Genomic DNA, 15,307 nt, shown 5'->3' on the forward strand with positions numbered 1-15,307 from the left:
CCTAATCCCGTGGGGGCAATTCAGCTGAAACACATAGTCAGCCCAGCTCCAGCACTGTAGCACAGCATCCACTCTTGATCCCTCTGTCTCTCCTGTTGCCCACCCCAGAAGCCCCACTTCTAGGACTATTAAATCAGTGTGCTTGCAACCCTGATTCTACATGAGCATCCACCTTAGCCCACCCCAAGAACCTCACCCACCCTGACGGTTGCCCAGGAATATTCACTGGGCACCCTCCCCCAACACACACGTGGGCACACACGCACACACTTGCTTTCTGGGCTAAGGCGCCAGCCTGTTCTGTGGAGTCAGTTTTGCCAGGACCCCCACCCCACTTTCTGCTCTCCATCATTTGCCTGCTCTGTAGTTTGTGTTACTTGTGACCTCTTTTATGCGAGCCCCAGCAGCCTTGCCCCTATGACTCTCCCCGCTGGCTGCTCTGAGAAAACAGAGGCTGGTACTGAGACACAGAAACTAGGCAGTCCTCACACACACAGCCACGTCCCATCACAGCGACAGCGTCAACCCCAGGACTGTGCACACACACAACACACTCGCACACACAACCCCGCGCTCCCCTTGTTCAGGCTGCAGAGATCCACCCCTCCCTTCCTACAAGCCCTCCCCACTCACTTCCAGCCTCCCCCAGACCCACGTGGTTTCGCCCTTGCGGCCTGCAGTTGGAGGCACCCAGAGCACACGCCGCATGGAAACACCTGGGGAAATCACGGACAGTCCAACGAACACGAAATCACACAAAGGATCCCAACGGGAGGATCCCAAGGGCTCCTTCCTTCTGTGGTCCCTCCGTCTGTCCTCTGACAAAGAGTCACCGAGCCCAGTTCAAATCGATTGTTTTATTGGCTGTTTACATACAGACGCCTTTAGAAAAGGGCGCGGCTCCGGGGACTGCTCCGCCCCAGGCCGCTCTTGTGCTGCGCTTCACGGACAGGGCTGGTCCCCACGCCCGGGAAACCCCCCACCCAACCCCGACGCTTTCCTTCCAGAACGAAAAAAGACCCCCGCCCGAGTCGCCGCGCCGCGGCCCACCTCCCCTTCCCTCCCTCCCTGCCCCTACACTACACAGTCACACTTTACAGGACACAGACTGTTCCCCTACAGAGCACACTCGTCTAGGACTACACGCCGGTCAAATACTGTTCTTCCGGGGGGAGGGGGGGGGGGACACGCGAGGACGCAGGGTCTTTTCTCTACCAGGATCCCGCCGCACGGTCACGCGCAGGCTTTGTGAGGACCGGGGCGCACGTCCTCACCAGAGACCCAGCCAGGAGGCCACAGTTCCCATGCCCCCGGCGCTGGCGCTTTTCGAGCTGATTTCTGGGCCGGTCTTACAGCAGCGGAAACGGAGCTGTCGAGTGCACTGATCTCCGGAGACCCCAACTCAGCGACAACGAATTTGGCCCGGGACCAAGCCCGCACCCTCGGCGGAAAAAGGGCGCGCGGTTCAGCACCGCTTTAAGTTAGGAGAGAGGGCGAGAGAAAACGGATTCCCCCCCCCACCTGCTTCATTTCCCGCCCCCCCCCAAACCCGACACACACACACACTCCCAGTTTTCCCAGAGGCTGGGAAGGGAGTGTTAGCACCAGACCCGGAGTGTCGCTGTCTTTGAAAACAACGAAAATATGAAAATCGGAGCGCGGAGCTGAAAGGTGCCCCAGGCACGGGGTTCGGCTCCAGCCGGTGGGAAGCTGAATGGGGGTAGGGGATAGAAGGGTTTGGTTCCCAGTCGGAAGAGGGCTTTGAAAGTAAAATCTAGGGAGTGACCACTGACTCCTGGCTTCTGGGATGTGCACCCCGGAAAGGGCGGAGCAGGGGTAGGGGCGGGACCCCACAGCGCTCCACGCTAGGGACATCTGCTAGGGGTCCCGGGCTGACCCTGGAGCCACAGCGTTACCGCCAGACGTTTCCAACGTCTTCTCCGGTTTCCTGTGGCTCCAGAGCCCACGATGGGGCCGGCTGCTGGGCAGGTAACAATTGCGATGGGAATGGAGAGGCGTGGATTTCGCCTCACGGTCAGCGGGTAAGGTTTTATATGGGGAGGGAGGAGCAGGGAACTGTGCTTGCCGTGGAGGGGAATTCAGCCCACAAGGACAATTATGGTCGTAGGTGGCGGCGGACTGGTGAAATCGTCCCACTCCCCACTAGAAGTCCCCGGTAGTCAAGGTTAGGGGGTCATAAGGGGGCAGAGTAAGTGAAGGTGGCGGGGACGAGGGTGGGGGGCATAAATCCTGCCAGCCCTAGGCTTCTGCTCCCAGGCATCCAGGTGGGGGATGGGAATGGGAGGGCCAGGCGGGCTCCGGGCTCAGCCCACTGTCTGCCTGTAGTTGCCGTTAATCTCCTGGGCGATGTTGACCGCCTCGGCACCCAGGGGCAGCCGATCACTGTACTCAGAGCCCGCCTCGAACTCTTCTTGGTTGGCCTTGGACTGGGACTCCACCAGCGAGCAGGCCGCCAGGCTCTCCTCCCTCTGCAGGTCCCCACCTGCGTCCCCCTGCTCCTCATCTTCGTCAAGGCCCTCCACGGGGGCCTCCTCTGGCTCTTCACCGCCCACCTCGCCGCCTGCTGGGTAGCTTTTTTCGGACTCGAGGTAGGAGGCACGCGGGTCGAAGTCGGCGGCGATGCGCTTCTCCATGGGGTCAGGGGCCTGCGGCCGCAGGATAAGACGGTAGGGCTTGCCCGGGTGTTTGGCCAGCAGATGGCAGCAGGCGGCGCCCAGCAGGGGCACGGTGGCCAGCACCAGAAGGAACACGCTCACCGCTACGATAACCAGCAGAGAGGGCAACTCCTTCTTGGTGGCGAACACCACTTGCACGTGGCAAGCCTCGCCTGCCAGGGCCAGGCACACGGAGTAGTTGGTGCCAGGCCGCAGGCCGCGGAACCAGTAGGCGTTGACGCCCTCCTCCACCCGCGACCACTGCACTGCTACGCCGCCCCCAGCAGGGCACAGATAGAGCAGGCGCAGGGGCCGCCTCCCGGGCCGCCCCGCTCCTGCAACCCCGCCTGGCCCAGGGCCCCAGCGCGCCGCCAGTGGCGTCAGCTGCACCCGCGCCTCGCGCTCCGCCACGTCCAGCGCGATGACGCCCAGCTCAAAGACGTGCGGCTTAAGCTCTGCGCTCTGGTTGAACGCGTGGTTGGACACGTACCGCGAGGGGTCCCCGTGGCCACACCGCTGCTCCTCCACAGGATCCGCAGATACCTGGTCTTCCGCCTCCTCTCCCTCACCTGCCTCCGCTTCCTCCAGCCCCTCGGACTCCCCGAGGACGCTAACCCGGTCCAAGCCCTGGCCTTTGATTTTTCCCTCGGGCTTGGAGGGTAGGACGCTGTTGCCTCGGCCTTTCGCTGTGGACTTGCGCTCAGAGGTCGGGGCCTGCCCATCAGCGTCTCCCCCTGCGCCAGGAGCGTGCTTTGGGGGACCGGCAGCGGCCACCGCCACGCGTACTGATGTGGAGTTGGCGCCCAGCTCGTTGTGGGCACGGCATGTGTAGACTCCTGCTTCTTTGGCACTCAGGAGGGGCACCAACAGGGAGCCGTTTGTGAGAGCCAAGAAGCGCGGAGTGGCTGGGGGCGCGGGCCAAGCGGGTGCTGGAGTCGGGGTTGGGGCCTCCGTCTGCGTCGGCCCGTCCCCATCTCCTTCCCCCTCCCCGTCTTCCACCTCGTCCCCCTCGTCTTCCCTGCTCAGGACCGGCGGCTCTAAGACTATAGTGCCACCCGGAATCTGAAGTTGCCATTGCAGGCGGGGCGTGGGGTGTCCTTCGGCGACGCAGTGTAGCATGAGTGCCAGGCCGGCACGCAAGGGGCTGCCTGGTGCCTCAGGCGGCGGCTCGACACTCAGACGCACGCTGGGCGGTGCACAAGATAGGGCGGGCAGGCGGTGCACCGGCAGCCCCTTCAGCGCGGGAGGCGAGGCGCACGCAATGGAGTCGGGTTCAGGTAACGAGACCCGGGTGCTCGCGGCCCAGGCCTGCAGCCACACAAGGCTACAACCGCAGTGGAAGGGGTTGTGATAGAGTTGCAGATGTGATAGCGCGCTTAGCGCGTCGAAGGTGCCAGGAGCCAGTGTACGCAGCCGGTTGTCGTTGATGCGTAGGGAGCGCAGGTCGGGCAGCGCACCGAGTGCGTCCCGGGGCAGCGAGCCCAAGCGGTTGTGGTTCATTTTGAGAAGCTGCAGCGCGCTCAAGTTACGCAGATCGCTCCATGGGAAGCTGGATATGAGGTTGTGACTCAGGTCGAGGTTCTTGAGCTGGCTCAGTACAGCGAGCGCGCCGGGCTCCACCGTGCGCACCTCATTGTGTGCGAGCCACAGCGACGTGACCTGCGTGACGTCGGCGAAGGCCCCGCGCCGCAGCACAGTGATCTTGTTGGCTGACAGACTAAGCGTGGTCACGTTGGCCGGCAGTCCTTCTGGCACCTCGCGCAGCTCCTTGTAGGCGCAGTCGGCAAACTGATGCGCGTACTTGTCTACGCAGGCACACGGTTCCGGGCACGCTCCGGCCACTCCTAGCAGTGCCCAAACCAACCACAGGACCAGCAAGGGCACCATCGCGGATCCTGCAGATAGAAGCCAGGGAAAGAGGGGAGAAGGTGACTGACTCATGGAGCGCCACCTTCCTTCCTCTATCAAGCTCTGCCTCTGCAAACCCATCTAGAGCAGGCTCCTGGGCTCTGGCAACCTTCTCCTCTGTGCCCAGGAACCTCTCCTGGCACGAATGGAGCTCAATAAAAGTCTCGAGATTCAATGCATACACCCTCTCAGGGCCCTGACTTCCTTTTCCAGCGGCCTCGTAGCTGGACCTTTTTTCCCTACCTCCCTCTCCCCCTGGAGCTGACCCCACCACGGGCTCGGCCGCTCGCCAATCTTCCCTGGGCTCTGCACTGACCCCTATCTGTGTTTCTAAGCCTTCCTTTAACTCCAAAAAAGGGATATACAGAAAGAGGTTTTTTTGTCCGTGACCGGCTGTCCTCCGTCGAACTCTTTGTCCCACACACAGCACTCGCACGCACGCCCATACAGGCGCACAACAATACAAACACACACTCAGGCACTGCCATCAAACCACCAACTTCTGCAGGGGTTTAGAGATTCACAACACATTTCGCATACACACAAACACAAAGACACCCAGACACTGACACAGTATACCCTGGAGACCTCATTGTTCTCTCAGCTGAACCCAGCATTTGTCCAGCATTCTCTACCATGGTGCAAAGCGCCTTCCTATTCACTGTGAGAATTGACAGACACAAGGACACAAGTCCTCCCACCAACCGACCCACCCACAGGGACACGGGCACACACTTGCGCGTGCACACAGACCTCCACTGAGACTGAAATCCCAGCGGATCAGCAATGCTGAGAACTTGTGGCGAGTGGCAAGGGGCATGGGAGCCGGGGAAGTAGACTGCAGCCACCTGCCCTGGGCTGCAACTCTGGAGACAGGAGAACCAGGGGTGCTCAGTCAACCTTCTGTCTGAGGAAGGAGGTCCTGCCTCCTGCATGGGCCAGGAACATTAGGGGACATCACTGAAGATTCTCCCTCCCATCTGGCAGAACCCAGGCTGCTCCCAGGGTGGGGGTAGGAGGGGGTCCCCAGCCGAGGGGTCATGGGGGCTGTCACTAGATAACTAAGCCCCTTTTCTGCAGCTCCACGATGCCTGAGGATCCTTCCTCCAATAAAACCTTCTTATCTGCAGCCACACAAACGCACTCACACTAGACTCCTCACTCCCACCTAGGGCTCTTGGGAGGTTCGGCAGAGCCCCTCTCACACTCCGCTCTTTGGGAACCCAGGTCCCCAACTCTGCCTTTGCTCCCAAGGGGAGGGACCCCCTCCCCTTCTCTCTCGGTCTGGCCCAGACAGCACCGGCGAGGTCCGGCACCCTAGGCGAGATCTGGCCCCACCTGGGTCGAGGTCGTAGGGCGGTCCCCGCGGCTTACCCGCTGTTCGCTGATTCCCCGTGCGCTGCCCTCGTCTGCAACCCCTTCTCCAGACTTGATGTTGCGGAGCCAGGACGACAGCCCCAAAGTGCTTCCCGCATCTGTTGCTTTGGCTGTGGAGAAGACGGGGGAGGGGCAGAGAAAGGGACTGGTAAGTTGGGGACTCCCCTGGCCCTGAAGTCCCACTTCAGTTTTTCCTTTCGTGTCTGTGCACCCCACCTCTCGCTGGCTGCAGACTGAAGAGAGTCCTCGCGCGCTCCGGGCTCGGCAGGAACGCGCACAGCCTCTCCCACCTCCCGCATCATCGACATTTGTTAAAGCCATAGAGGGTTTCCTCTTGGCCGAGAAAACGTTGGTCACAAGGGGCGCCCCCACATCCACTGCCCTCCTCTAGGCTCTTGCCGGTTCAGGGCACCCTTATAACCCATGCCCCTACACATTTACACATCTGCAGACACCGCCACTATCCCTAATCACACTGCCCATCCACGTTCAAACATTCGCGCAGACACACACATCTTCACATCCTCCACACAGTCGACCTTCACGTTGGAATTATCCATCACCATGTAATAATCGCGTCAATGTGTTGAGTTCTCGCTATGTTCACACACATTTTCAAAGGCACACCTTCACCCAGGACACTCACCATCCTCTCCCGCCCGCACGCGCACACATTCACGCGTACTCACCCTCACGCGCGGGTCCCGCCAGGGCCAGTGAGCTCCGCTGCTAACTGAATGTGAGCCGCTTTTACGCCCCGCAACACGTGAGACAAACCATTTTTGAGGAATTTGAGGGAAGGAAAGGCGCACGACTAAAGTGGGGGTGGCCTGTCTTTGCCTTTAAACTCTTTTTGCAAATGCAGGCTGTGGCGCAGGCAGACCTAGAGAGGGGATCCGCTGAGCTGCGCGCAGCCGGGCTCGCGCGGTCCCTTCCTTCCCGCACCCCTCCCTTCTAGCCGCCTCCTCCCCGAAGCCACGTTCAACACGATGCATAATTGATAGTGTTAGCAGAGCGCCTCACCGTCCCTGCCATTTTTGCCTAGAGCTGGGCAAATACAAGTCCTAGCCTCCCCCGCCGCCTGCCAGTAGACGAGAACCCAAAGACGAGAGTGAACGGCCCTGCAGGGTGCGCGGGGAAGGGACGCCCTCCTCCCTGGCCCACCTCTGCCCCTGGCCAACCTCTTGAGCCAGACTCCTTAAGTCTTGTCTTTTGTGGCTAAACCGGCGTTGAAGCCCAAAGCCCAAGGCACAGGCCTGTGTGCCCCGCCGGGTGGGGCGGCGCGGGCGGGTATCAGCCTACGCTCCCAGGAAACCAGCCTGAGAGGACCAGGCGCCTCATCTTCAGGTCTTGCCAGCTGGAGGCGAATGGGGCCCCGGGACTGCAGCAGACAGCGGCACCGAAAGGGATGGTTACAGAACCTCTGCTCCTCTTGCGCACTGTGGGCTAGGAACTTAAGGCGAGTATCTCTCTGCCTCTCCCCGACACGCCAATATATTCACAGCCTCACAAGCAAAAACACCGTCAACCCCACACACTGTCCCCTACAGCCTCCGCGGCCCGCCCCCGCCCCACCGTCTCACACCCTCACACAACAGCCGGCCTCAGCAGACTCGTACTCGCTGTTCCCGACTCTCACTCCCTGTCTCTGGCGAAACCCCCACATTTCTTTTAGCAACAAGGAGGTGGAGGTGCAGGAATGTCGAGGCTTTTGGCTAAAACTCTATTTCTGTCTCCCTGCAAAGCCCAAGGCAGCCCTGGAGACAGAGTTGCTGGCCAGAATCGGGAAAGGGGTCTAGGCTCCGGGAGACATGCAGAACCCCGCCTTCCTCGGTCCTTTCTGTAGACACTGAGCTCCTCGGGCGCCCGTGGCCCTCCAGCTCTCACCCCGGGAGGTGGGGTCTCTGGCAGCGGGTCGATAGCACGGGTTTGGGGCCTCGGAGATCAATCTCCCGATTTGAGTGTTGAGCATTTTAATGAGCTGAGGAGGTGGGGGAGAAAGAGGGGCGAGGAGCGCGGCAGCTAAAGAGGCCACCCGACCGGGGGTTCCGAGGATCCTTTGTAAATTAAATATGAACAGACTGGTGCGCGCACGCTCCGGGTCCCTCCCTCTCTCCTACTCCTGCCGCCGCTACAGGCGGTGCAGCTGGCTGAGACCAGCGCACCTCGCTCAGTCCAGAATTCAGAACCCAGAACTTCCCTCCACCTGCTTGGGCCTGTAGTCCCCACAGCCCCCTGAGGGTGAGGGCGCGGGGCAGGGGGCGCCCTGCGGGGAAGATATCTTCCAGGAGGGCGGAGGGGGCAGAGCACTTTGACCCTGCAGTGGGAGAGCGGGAGCGGGTCCCTAGTCCAGAAGTGCCTGCAAATATTCTCAATAAAATATTAGCAAACCGAATTCGAAAGCAGTTTGGGCCTGGCTGGGCCGAGGAGTGGCGCGGTGGGCCCGGCACAGCCTCTTTGCGGAGCAAAGGGGGCGTCCTGGGTGTGTTGTCGCACTTTGGGAATCCCAAGGGGGCCGTTGCGAGAACCTTGGCAGGGAAGAGGGGCTTGGGCAGGCGGGGGCCCAGCAGCGAGGGTGGAGAGTCAGGTCTCGGATGGCAGGTCCTGGATACTTTCCTGGGCGAGATGAGGGGGCCTTGCGTAGAAGCAGGGACCGAGGCTCCGGCGTGGAGGCACACAGCTTGTGGATCTTCCACCCAGTTTTCACCTCTTTTCTGGTTCTTTTTGCTTTCGCTGAGGAGGCGGATGGGGAGGCGGTCGGGCAGGGGACAACTAAGAAGGGTTGAGGGACTGGAAGACCGAGGCTGGGGAGTGAAGGGAGAACGCGCTAGTTCACTCTGCACTGAGAGCTTCCCTGGACCTCAGAGACCCGCCCCGCCAGTGTCTTGGGGACCTCCCGGGCCCGCGGGCCAATATAGACCCCTTTCCCTTGCTCTCTTGCCGGAGATGCAGAAGTCAAGGGAATTCGGCAGGGAGACAGGGCTCCAGGAGTCAGGAGGACGCCCGAGGGAGAGGGGGCCACCCAGGCGAGGGCGCCGACTCCTGCCGGCGCCTGCGGCTCCCGCCCACTCTTCAGCAAGCGCTTTTGTTCCCGGAGCCTGCCTTGGGGGAAAGACAGCCCTTACCCCCGCCTTCGACTCTGGAAAGCCCACTGCCTGCCCTGGCAGGGCTGCAGCCCGAGTCGCCCCGGGCAGAGTCCGCCGAGGACTAGGGTGGGAGCCAAGATTCCGGGTTCAGTGTCGAGCTCGGCTAGAAGACAGCGCAGCTCGCCTGGCGCCGCCAGGCGCGCAGGAGCGAGTCTAACGTCTAGAATGTTAATAATGGCACAATTATTGACGAGCTGGGGAACCGGGAGCCAAGATACCACCCCTGCGGCCGCCCACGTCTTTGATCGTTAAAGGAACAGGCACCTTATCAGGTGTGTGGAAGTAGGTGTGGGGAGAGAAAGGACACAAGGATCTAAGCAGTCAACGCGGGGCCCCCAGATTCGGCATCTGCAGAATCCGGGCCAATGCTTTTTGACCAGGCTGGGGTTCCGACCCGAGACAGACCCAGGGGCCGAGAGCTGTAGCTCTGGGCAACATTTTGTGGACCGACCTCTAACTTCGACCTCGCGGACCTGGACGGTCTCAAGGCGGGGCCGGTTGAAACCCAGGCGATCCCGGCGCTAGCTCCTGCGGCTCTGTCCGCTCAAGGTCTCGGGCCCAGGCCTGGTCCGCGCGCGCCCCCTGCTGGACACTGCCCGCCTGGAGCGGAGGCCCGGGGCGATGGCTGCGGGGGTGCTCCGCGAGGAGGGCCGAGCTGGAGCCCGCACCAAGGAGAGCGCTGCCGCGGGCACTACAGTCCCGCGGCGCAATGTGCCGAAGTGGGAGATGCTTAACCAAAGCACCGAAGCTTCCCTTCCCATGCCCACCCAGCCTGTGTCCCTGGAATCAGCAACCTCTTCTCCCCTGCCAACACAGGCACAGCCGCCGCTTTGCACCCCATTGTTTCCAGCGCCCAGGGCACAGCAGGCACCCTCTGAATCCTCATTGAACGAGTAGTCCCTGGCAGGAACCAATGAGTTTAGTTTTCCCTGGACGAACCCTTCCTGTACACCTCCCCTACCCCACCCCCTGAGGCGTGAGCCCTTCTCTTCGCTTGCTGTATTCGGCCCTGGAAGGCAGTCCTCCTTAAGTCTCATAATTTTGCCGGGGACCTATAAAATGTCCAAGATCTGAAAAAGAAAATCTGTTGGCTCTAAGAGGGGTAAAGAAAACCGCAAAACTGGAAGTACCAGATGTTTCCTGAAATGTTTACAACATGGAACGCTGTGTAAACGGTTCAGCTGACTGCGCTCAGAGTTGTGCATGCCCTTGGGTTTAAAGTAGCGCTGGGGATTTAATGGATGTGAGAGGGCCTCCGCAAGTAAGAAAGCCAGGGTCCAGGGCACCGAATATCCCCAGCATAGCAGCCTGCTCAGGAGACCCTCCCCATAGCTGCCTCCAGCCGAATCTCCTAACACTCCCTTCCCACCTTTCAGCGTCTGCAGTCCTGTTCCCCTACCCCCACATTCACACAGCGTTCCCACCACTTTCGCCAGGAAGCTGCTTTCCTTTTCTAATTTCCAGCAGAAAGCCCACTCCTCTGGGAAGCCAGTCCCTGTTTCTACTCCCCCTCCCACCTTCCATCTCTTCTTCCCTCATATACACTCTACATAGTGGTTAGGAGGAAAAGTTCTAGCATCAGACTCCACCAAGTACTAGCTGTGTGACCTTGGCCAAGTTGCTTAACCTCTCTGTGCCTCAGAAAAAAAGTATAAATATGAATACCTATTTTATTGGGTTACTGTGAGGATTAAATCAGTCAGTGCATGCAAAGCACTGAGTAGCTGGCTCAGAAATGAGCTATTATTTTTTTTTCAACAATAGCTAGAACTAGCCATTGTTGACATAAATAATCCATAACCAATCTATTAATGAAAATTTGGGTGAGTTTATTCTGAGCCAAAATGTGAGGACCATGGCCCAAGGAAGGAAGGGCACCAAAGAAGTGGGGTGTACAGAGTGGTTATATACCCTCAAAAAGGATGTTTCACATATGATTGAAACGTCCGTTTTATAATAGCCGCAAGACTGCTCTGTCAGCACAGTGATTGATGGACACAGCAGGTAGTAGGTCTGCTGTCTCAGTGGGCACAACAGGGTGGCACTTCTGTTGTCTCAAGCTAGGTGGTGACAGGTGAGCCCAGCAATCAGTTCCTAGCCTAAGGAAAGATGCTTATTCTTAAGGAAATGCCAATGTGGGGAGAAGTTGCACAGTGCGTGCTCAATGGCCCTGTCAGGCCCTTTTGGAAAAACTAAGTCAGGCCAAATTGGTTTACACCCAATGGCTTCCTCGTATACTCCAGTACATCTTATTGCTTGCTGGCACTTAGTGCTCAGAAATGAGCTAGTATTTTTTTTCAACAATTGCTAGAGCTAGCCATCGCTGTTGCCTGGCAGGATTGAGGACAGCTATGATTAGACGTTCTGCTGCGCATGCCCCTACTTGTGTCCTGCCTCCCCCACGAGGGGAAGGACCTTGGCCCTGCCCCTAAATGTCTCTCTTCACCTCCTTCCCCACCCTCACGCCATGGCCTAGGTAGCAATCAGAATTACTCTTGTTATTTGTAAAGCTTTCTAGTCTCACATACTTAAACCCACATTCTGAGTTTTGCTGTTACCATGCGTCTGTTTGGGAAGAGAGACAGGCAGCTGCAGCCTTGGTGGAAGGTTTTTAATTAAAATCACAATGTGTTTAAGTATTTATTGGGCTCTGTGACTTTAATTACTTTCTAGGGAAAAACACAAAATCCACATTTGCATATGGAAAGACTATTGATTTCAGAGCAAAGTAGCAACCTGTGGCAGTTTGCTGGAGGCAAGTGAGAGGAATTTCCTGAATGGTTCTAATGAAGCCCAACATTATTAATAATCTGGGATCCAGCCCATGACCTTCCTCTCAGTGCTTTCATGAAATTAGCTTAACTTGCTGGCAAGGCCCTTCATTGCCGTCAAAATTAAGGACAGCTCTTCCAGGGGCATCACGTGTAATTATCCGGGCCTGTGCTTGTCTCACTGAAGATGGAAAACTCCTGTCTGGGAGGAGCAACATGCTTAGCTGTTCTGCCCAGCCCAGGCGAGGCCGGCTCTCCCCAGAGGGCGGTCTTGGGCAGTCAGCCCCTCCACGGCAGGGTGAAGCCGGGGAGTGAAGGGCAGGGACTCAGTGACAATGCTCTCACCTGCAGATAACAAAACTCCCATCTTCAAAGTGTTTTAAACTATTCCGTGGATCATCTCACCAGCAGGAAGCAGAGGTGGCTTCAGGGCTAGTTGATTCAGTAGTTCAACGACACCAGCAGGCCCAGGTTCTTTCCGTCTCTGTCTTCTGCCACCCTTACAGGGCTTCAGCCTGAGATTCGTGTCCCTTGGTGCCATGAGAGGACTTCAGCAGCAGCTGGGGTAACATGCTTATCAGTAACAGACTAGTGGAGAGAGAGAATGGGTTCTCTTTCTGGAAGCTGCAGCCTCTCCTTAGGTTTTACTGACACATATTGGCTTAGGACGCTCCATCTCTGAGACGATCACTGGCAAAGGGGATGGAATTAATTGGCTTAGAGTAATCATGCAGCCCTGAAATGGATGCTGAGGAGTCAATCCCGAGATTCACTACAAGCGAAAAATGCCCTTTAAATAGAAGTGTTGGGCAACTGCATGATCAGAGTCATCTAATGTTGTGTTGAGATGAATTGAGAGTGACATAATTATAATGAACCTAAGTAGATACCCCCTCATCTGGAGATTAGACCAGTCTATACCCACAGTGTGTGAGCAGAGTCAGGGCTCAGTGTGTGAGCAGGCTCAGGGGCCTTTCTTGGGTAGGCATACAAACTAGAGGATTCTCTGCTTTCATAGAATTCTTGAAAGGATAAAAACCTGTTCTTGGAAATGCCTGTGCTGGGATCCAAAGCTATTTTAAGAGCAGTGGAAGCTTCAGCCATTAGTTGGATATTTATGAACAGGAGATGTTTATGAACTCAAAGATGCTCCTACATGACTTCGCATCCTGAGCGTGTCACCCACTCCCATGGCAGAGAAGAGAGGCTCTTTACTGTTGAGGTGGCAAACAGGAGCAAGAACTGTACCCTGACCGGATGAAGACTGCAGAGGCAGCACGGAGCTGCCAGCTTCACAAACTCTCCGTGTGATCTTCACCAGGTCCTTGTCCTCTCTCCTAAGTTTCCAGCCCTGTGAAGGCAGGAGGATGGGCTAGATGTGCTCAGAGGACCTTCAGTGCCGCTGCTCTCTGAGACCCTGCTCCTTGGGTGCAGCAGCTCGAGGAGAAGCCAGTTTGCAGGTTGAGTTGGGGCCTGTAGGGGGCATCTGCTGGGGTTTCCCAGGAGGATGTCTTCAGAAAGTCTGGGGACCATTGCTTGCCCCCGTCCTCACGGCCCTGGACAGCTTCTTTGCTTTCCCTCCACCACACTGCAACCTGCTTCATCTCTGGAGGGCATCAGCACACCTGGGCCCAGGAGCTAGTCTCGTCCCAAAACTATGGCACTGCTATGTGGCTGGGGGGTCCTCCTGCTACAGAACACTTCCTGAAGGCCCTTCACATGATGGGATTCAGGGGGCAGAGGCGGGGATGCCATTAGAGATTAAGTGTGATCGTGGAATATTTCAGGAGCCGGGTGTGTTGGCTCAGGAAGAAAGGCAAGGCTGCCAGGGATCCCTGGCTGGCAGGGGCAGGCAGGAGGCAGACACAACTGTTTCCGCTTCCAGTTCTGGCCACCCATCTCTGCTGCGGGCCTCTTGGTTCTCTGTTGTCTGGTGCCATCAGAGGACGTGGAGAGAGGGCACAATAAACACGTAGTCAGAGACTCCCTCCCTCTTGTGTGGCTCCCAGCAGAGCCCATGAGGGCAGGGCCCGGGGTCTCCTCCTCCTCCTCCATTCCCCAGACTCAGAGCTCCTGGAGGGTCACCCGGGGCCTTGGCATCTACTGTCCCCATCAAAGCCCAGCAGAGCACACGGTGGGGCACGTGCCGCGTGGAATAAGCTGAATTTCCTCTCACATATTTTCAGTCTCTCACTGTCAGCAGGCTCTTCACTTGTTTTTGGAAATGATTTCCCAGAGGCAGAGCTGTGACGAGATTTCACAAGCAAGTGGTGGATATAAGGAAATGCCTCAGCAGAAACCAGCGCAGAAGGGAAGCAGGAGAGGAGGGAAGAAGCCGAGCCAGGGTGGGATTTCAGCAGCCTCAGTCCAATCCCAGGGAGCTCCAGGCCTAGCCACACCTCAGTTTGTCCTAATTCAGGCAGGGAGCTCAGCTTCCACAGGCACACAGCAGTTGGCAGTCGGACATTGGCTAGGGGCTGCCCGGATGGGACCTGCCAGGCACTTCCTTGTCTCTGGGCCTGTGGGCAATCAGCCCCAGGCCTCGGAAGAAAGTGGCAGGTGTGAGCTGTCAGAAGTAAAGCACAAAGAAGCTGAGGGATGGCCACGCAGAAGCGGCTCTGCTACATGCCAATTGTGTGTCCCCATGTTGTCAGGTGCCGTGCTTGGCATGGGTGCAGCTGTGAACCGGGCAGACACCACCTCTGCCTTAAGAGAGCTTACAGGCTCCTGCACCTCTCAGTATGTTCATGTCTCCTGTGTGCAAACCTTGGGGCTTCTAGAAGGCTGGGGTCACTAGGACGGGCTGCATCTGCTCCAGCAGGCCACCTGGGGCCAAGGCTGGAAAGACTCTGTGAAGCCTGTACCTGCCTTAGAGTAAGGATGGACAGAGAGCTGTCCAGAGTCAGGGAGCATCAGAGCTTGGGGCCTGGAGGTCCTCTATCCCTACCCCTCACTGTACCGCACCGAAGACAGGCCAAGAGGGAAGTCACAGAGGTGGTGGGGCTGGGAAATGCCCCCAGCGTGCAGCTTCTCCGAGATGCCCTCCCAGGACAGTCTGGTCAAGAAGAGACCAAGAGGGGCTGGCCTGGTGGTGCAGCAGTTAAGTGTGCACATTCCGCTTCGGTGGCCCAGGGTTCGGCGGTTCGGATCCCGGGTGTGGACATGGCACCGTTTGGCACACCATGCTGTGGTAGGCGCCCCACATATAACGTAGAGGAAGATGGGCATGAATGTTAGCTCAGGGCCAGTCTTCCTCAGCGAAAAGAGGAGGATTGGCAGTAGTTAGCTCAGGGCTAATCTTCCTCAAAAAGAAAAAAAAATAATAAAAATAATAAAATTTAATTTAATTTAAAAAAAAAGAAGAAGAAGAGGCCGAGCTTGGTGGCCATCGCTGACCGGGCTGGTTAGGAGGCCCTGGAGACTCTCAGGC

The 15,307-nt window shown here is 58.0% G+C and overlaps 1 protein-coding gene across 7 annotated transcripts; it reads right to left on the reverse strand.

The window, feature by feature from the left end:
* Window positions 1–951: 951 nt before the first annotated feature.
* Window positions 952–8,667, reverse strand: LOC124233053 (immunoglobulin superfamily containing leucine-rich repeat protein 2). Of its 7 annotated transcripts, XM_046650097.1 has the most exons (4): window positions 7,142–8,293; window positions 6,650–6,843; window positions 5,958–6,070; window positions 952–4,570 (listed from the first exon to the last, which is right to left on the reverse strand). In XM_046650097.1, the coding sequence occupies exon 4, from the start codon at window positions 4,560–4,562 to the stop codon at window positions 2,325–2,327; it is 2,238 nt and encodes a 745-aa protein (XP_046506053.1). In that variant the 5' UTR covers window positions 4,563–4,570; window positions 5,958–6,070; window positions 6,650–6,843; window positions 7,142–8,293; the 3' UTR covers window positions 952–2,324. The 7 variants fall into 7 exon arrangements, with proteins under 7 accessions (XP_046506053.1, XP_046506057.1, XP_046506056.1 ...); XM_046650101.1 differs by lacking the exons at window positions 6,650–6,843; window positions 7,142–8,293 and adding an exon at window positions 8,489–8,667; XM_046650100.1 differs by lacking the exons at window positions 6,650–6,843; window positions 7,142–8,293 and adding an exon at window positions 8,352–8,370.
* Window positions 8,668–15,307: the final 6,640 nt, after the last annotated feature.

The sequence above is a fragment of the Equus quagga genome, unplaced genomic scaffold, assembly GCF_021613505.1.
Source record: "Equus quagga isolate Etosha38 unplaced genomic scaffold, UCLA_HA_Equagga_1.0 153_RagTag, whole genome shotgun sequence".
Classification (NCBI taxonomy): Eukaryota; Metazoa; Chordata; class Mammalia; order Perissodactyla; family Equidae; genus Equus; species Equus quagga.

Bases quoted from the DNA above. Each gene is read 5' to 3' on its own strand.
- LOC124233053 (XM_046650094.1), bottom strand. From the start codon at position 6,268: ATGTCGATGATGCGGGAGGTGGGAGAGGCTGTGCGCGTTCCTGCCGAG. The intron at 6,071-6,176 runs GTGGGGTGCACA...TCTTCTCCACAG, and splicing joins CAGTCTGCAGCCAGCGAGAG to CCAAAGCAACAGATGCGGGA. The intron at 4,571-5,957 runs GTAAGCCGCGGG...TTCTATCTGCAG, and splicing joins GGGGAATCAGCGAACAGCGG to GATCCGCGATGGTGCCCTTG.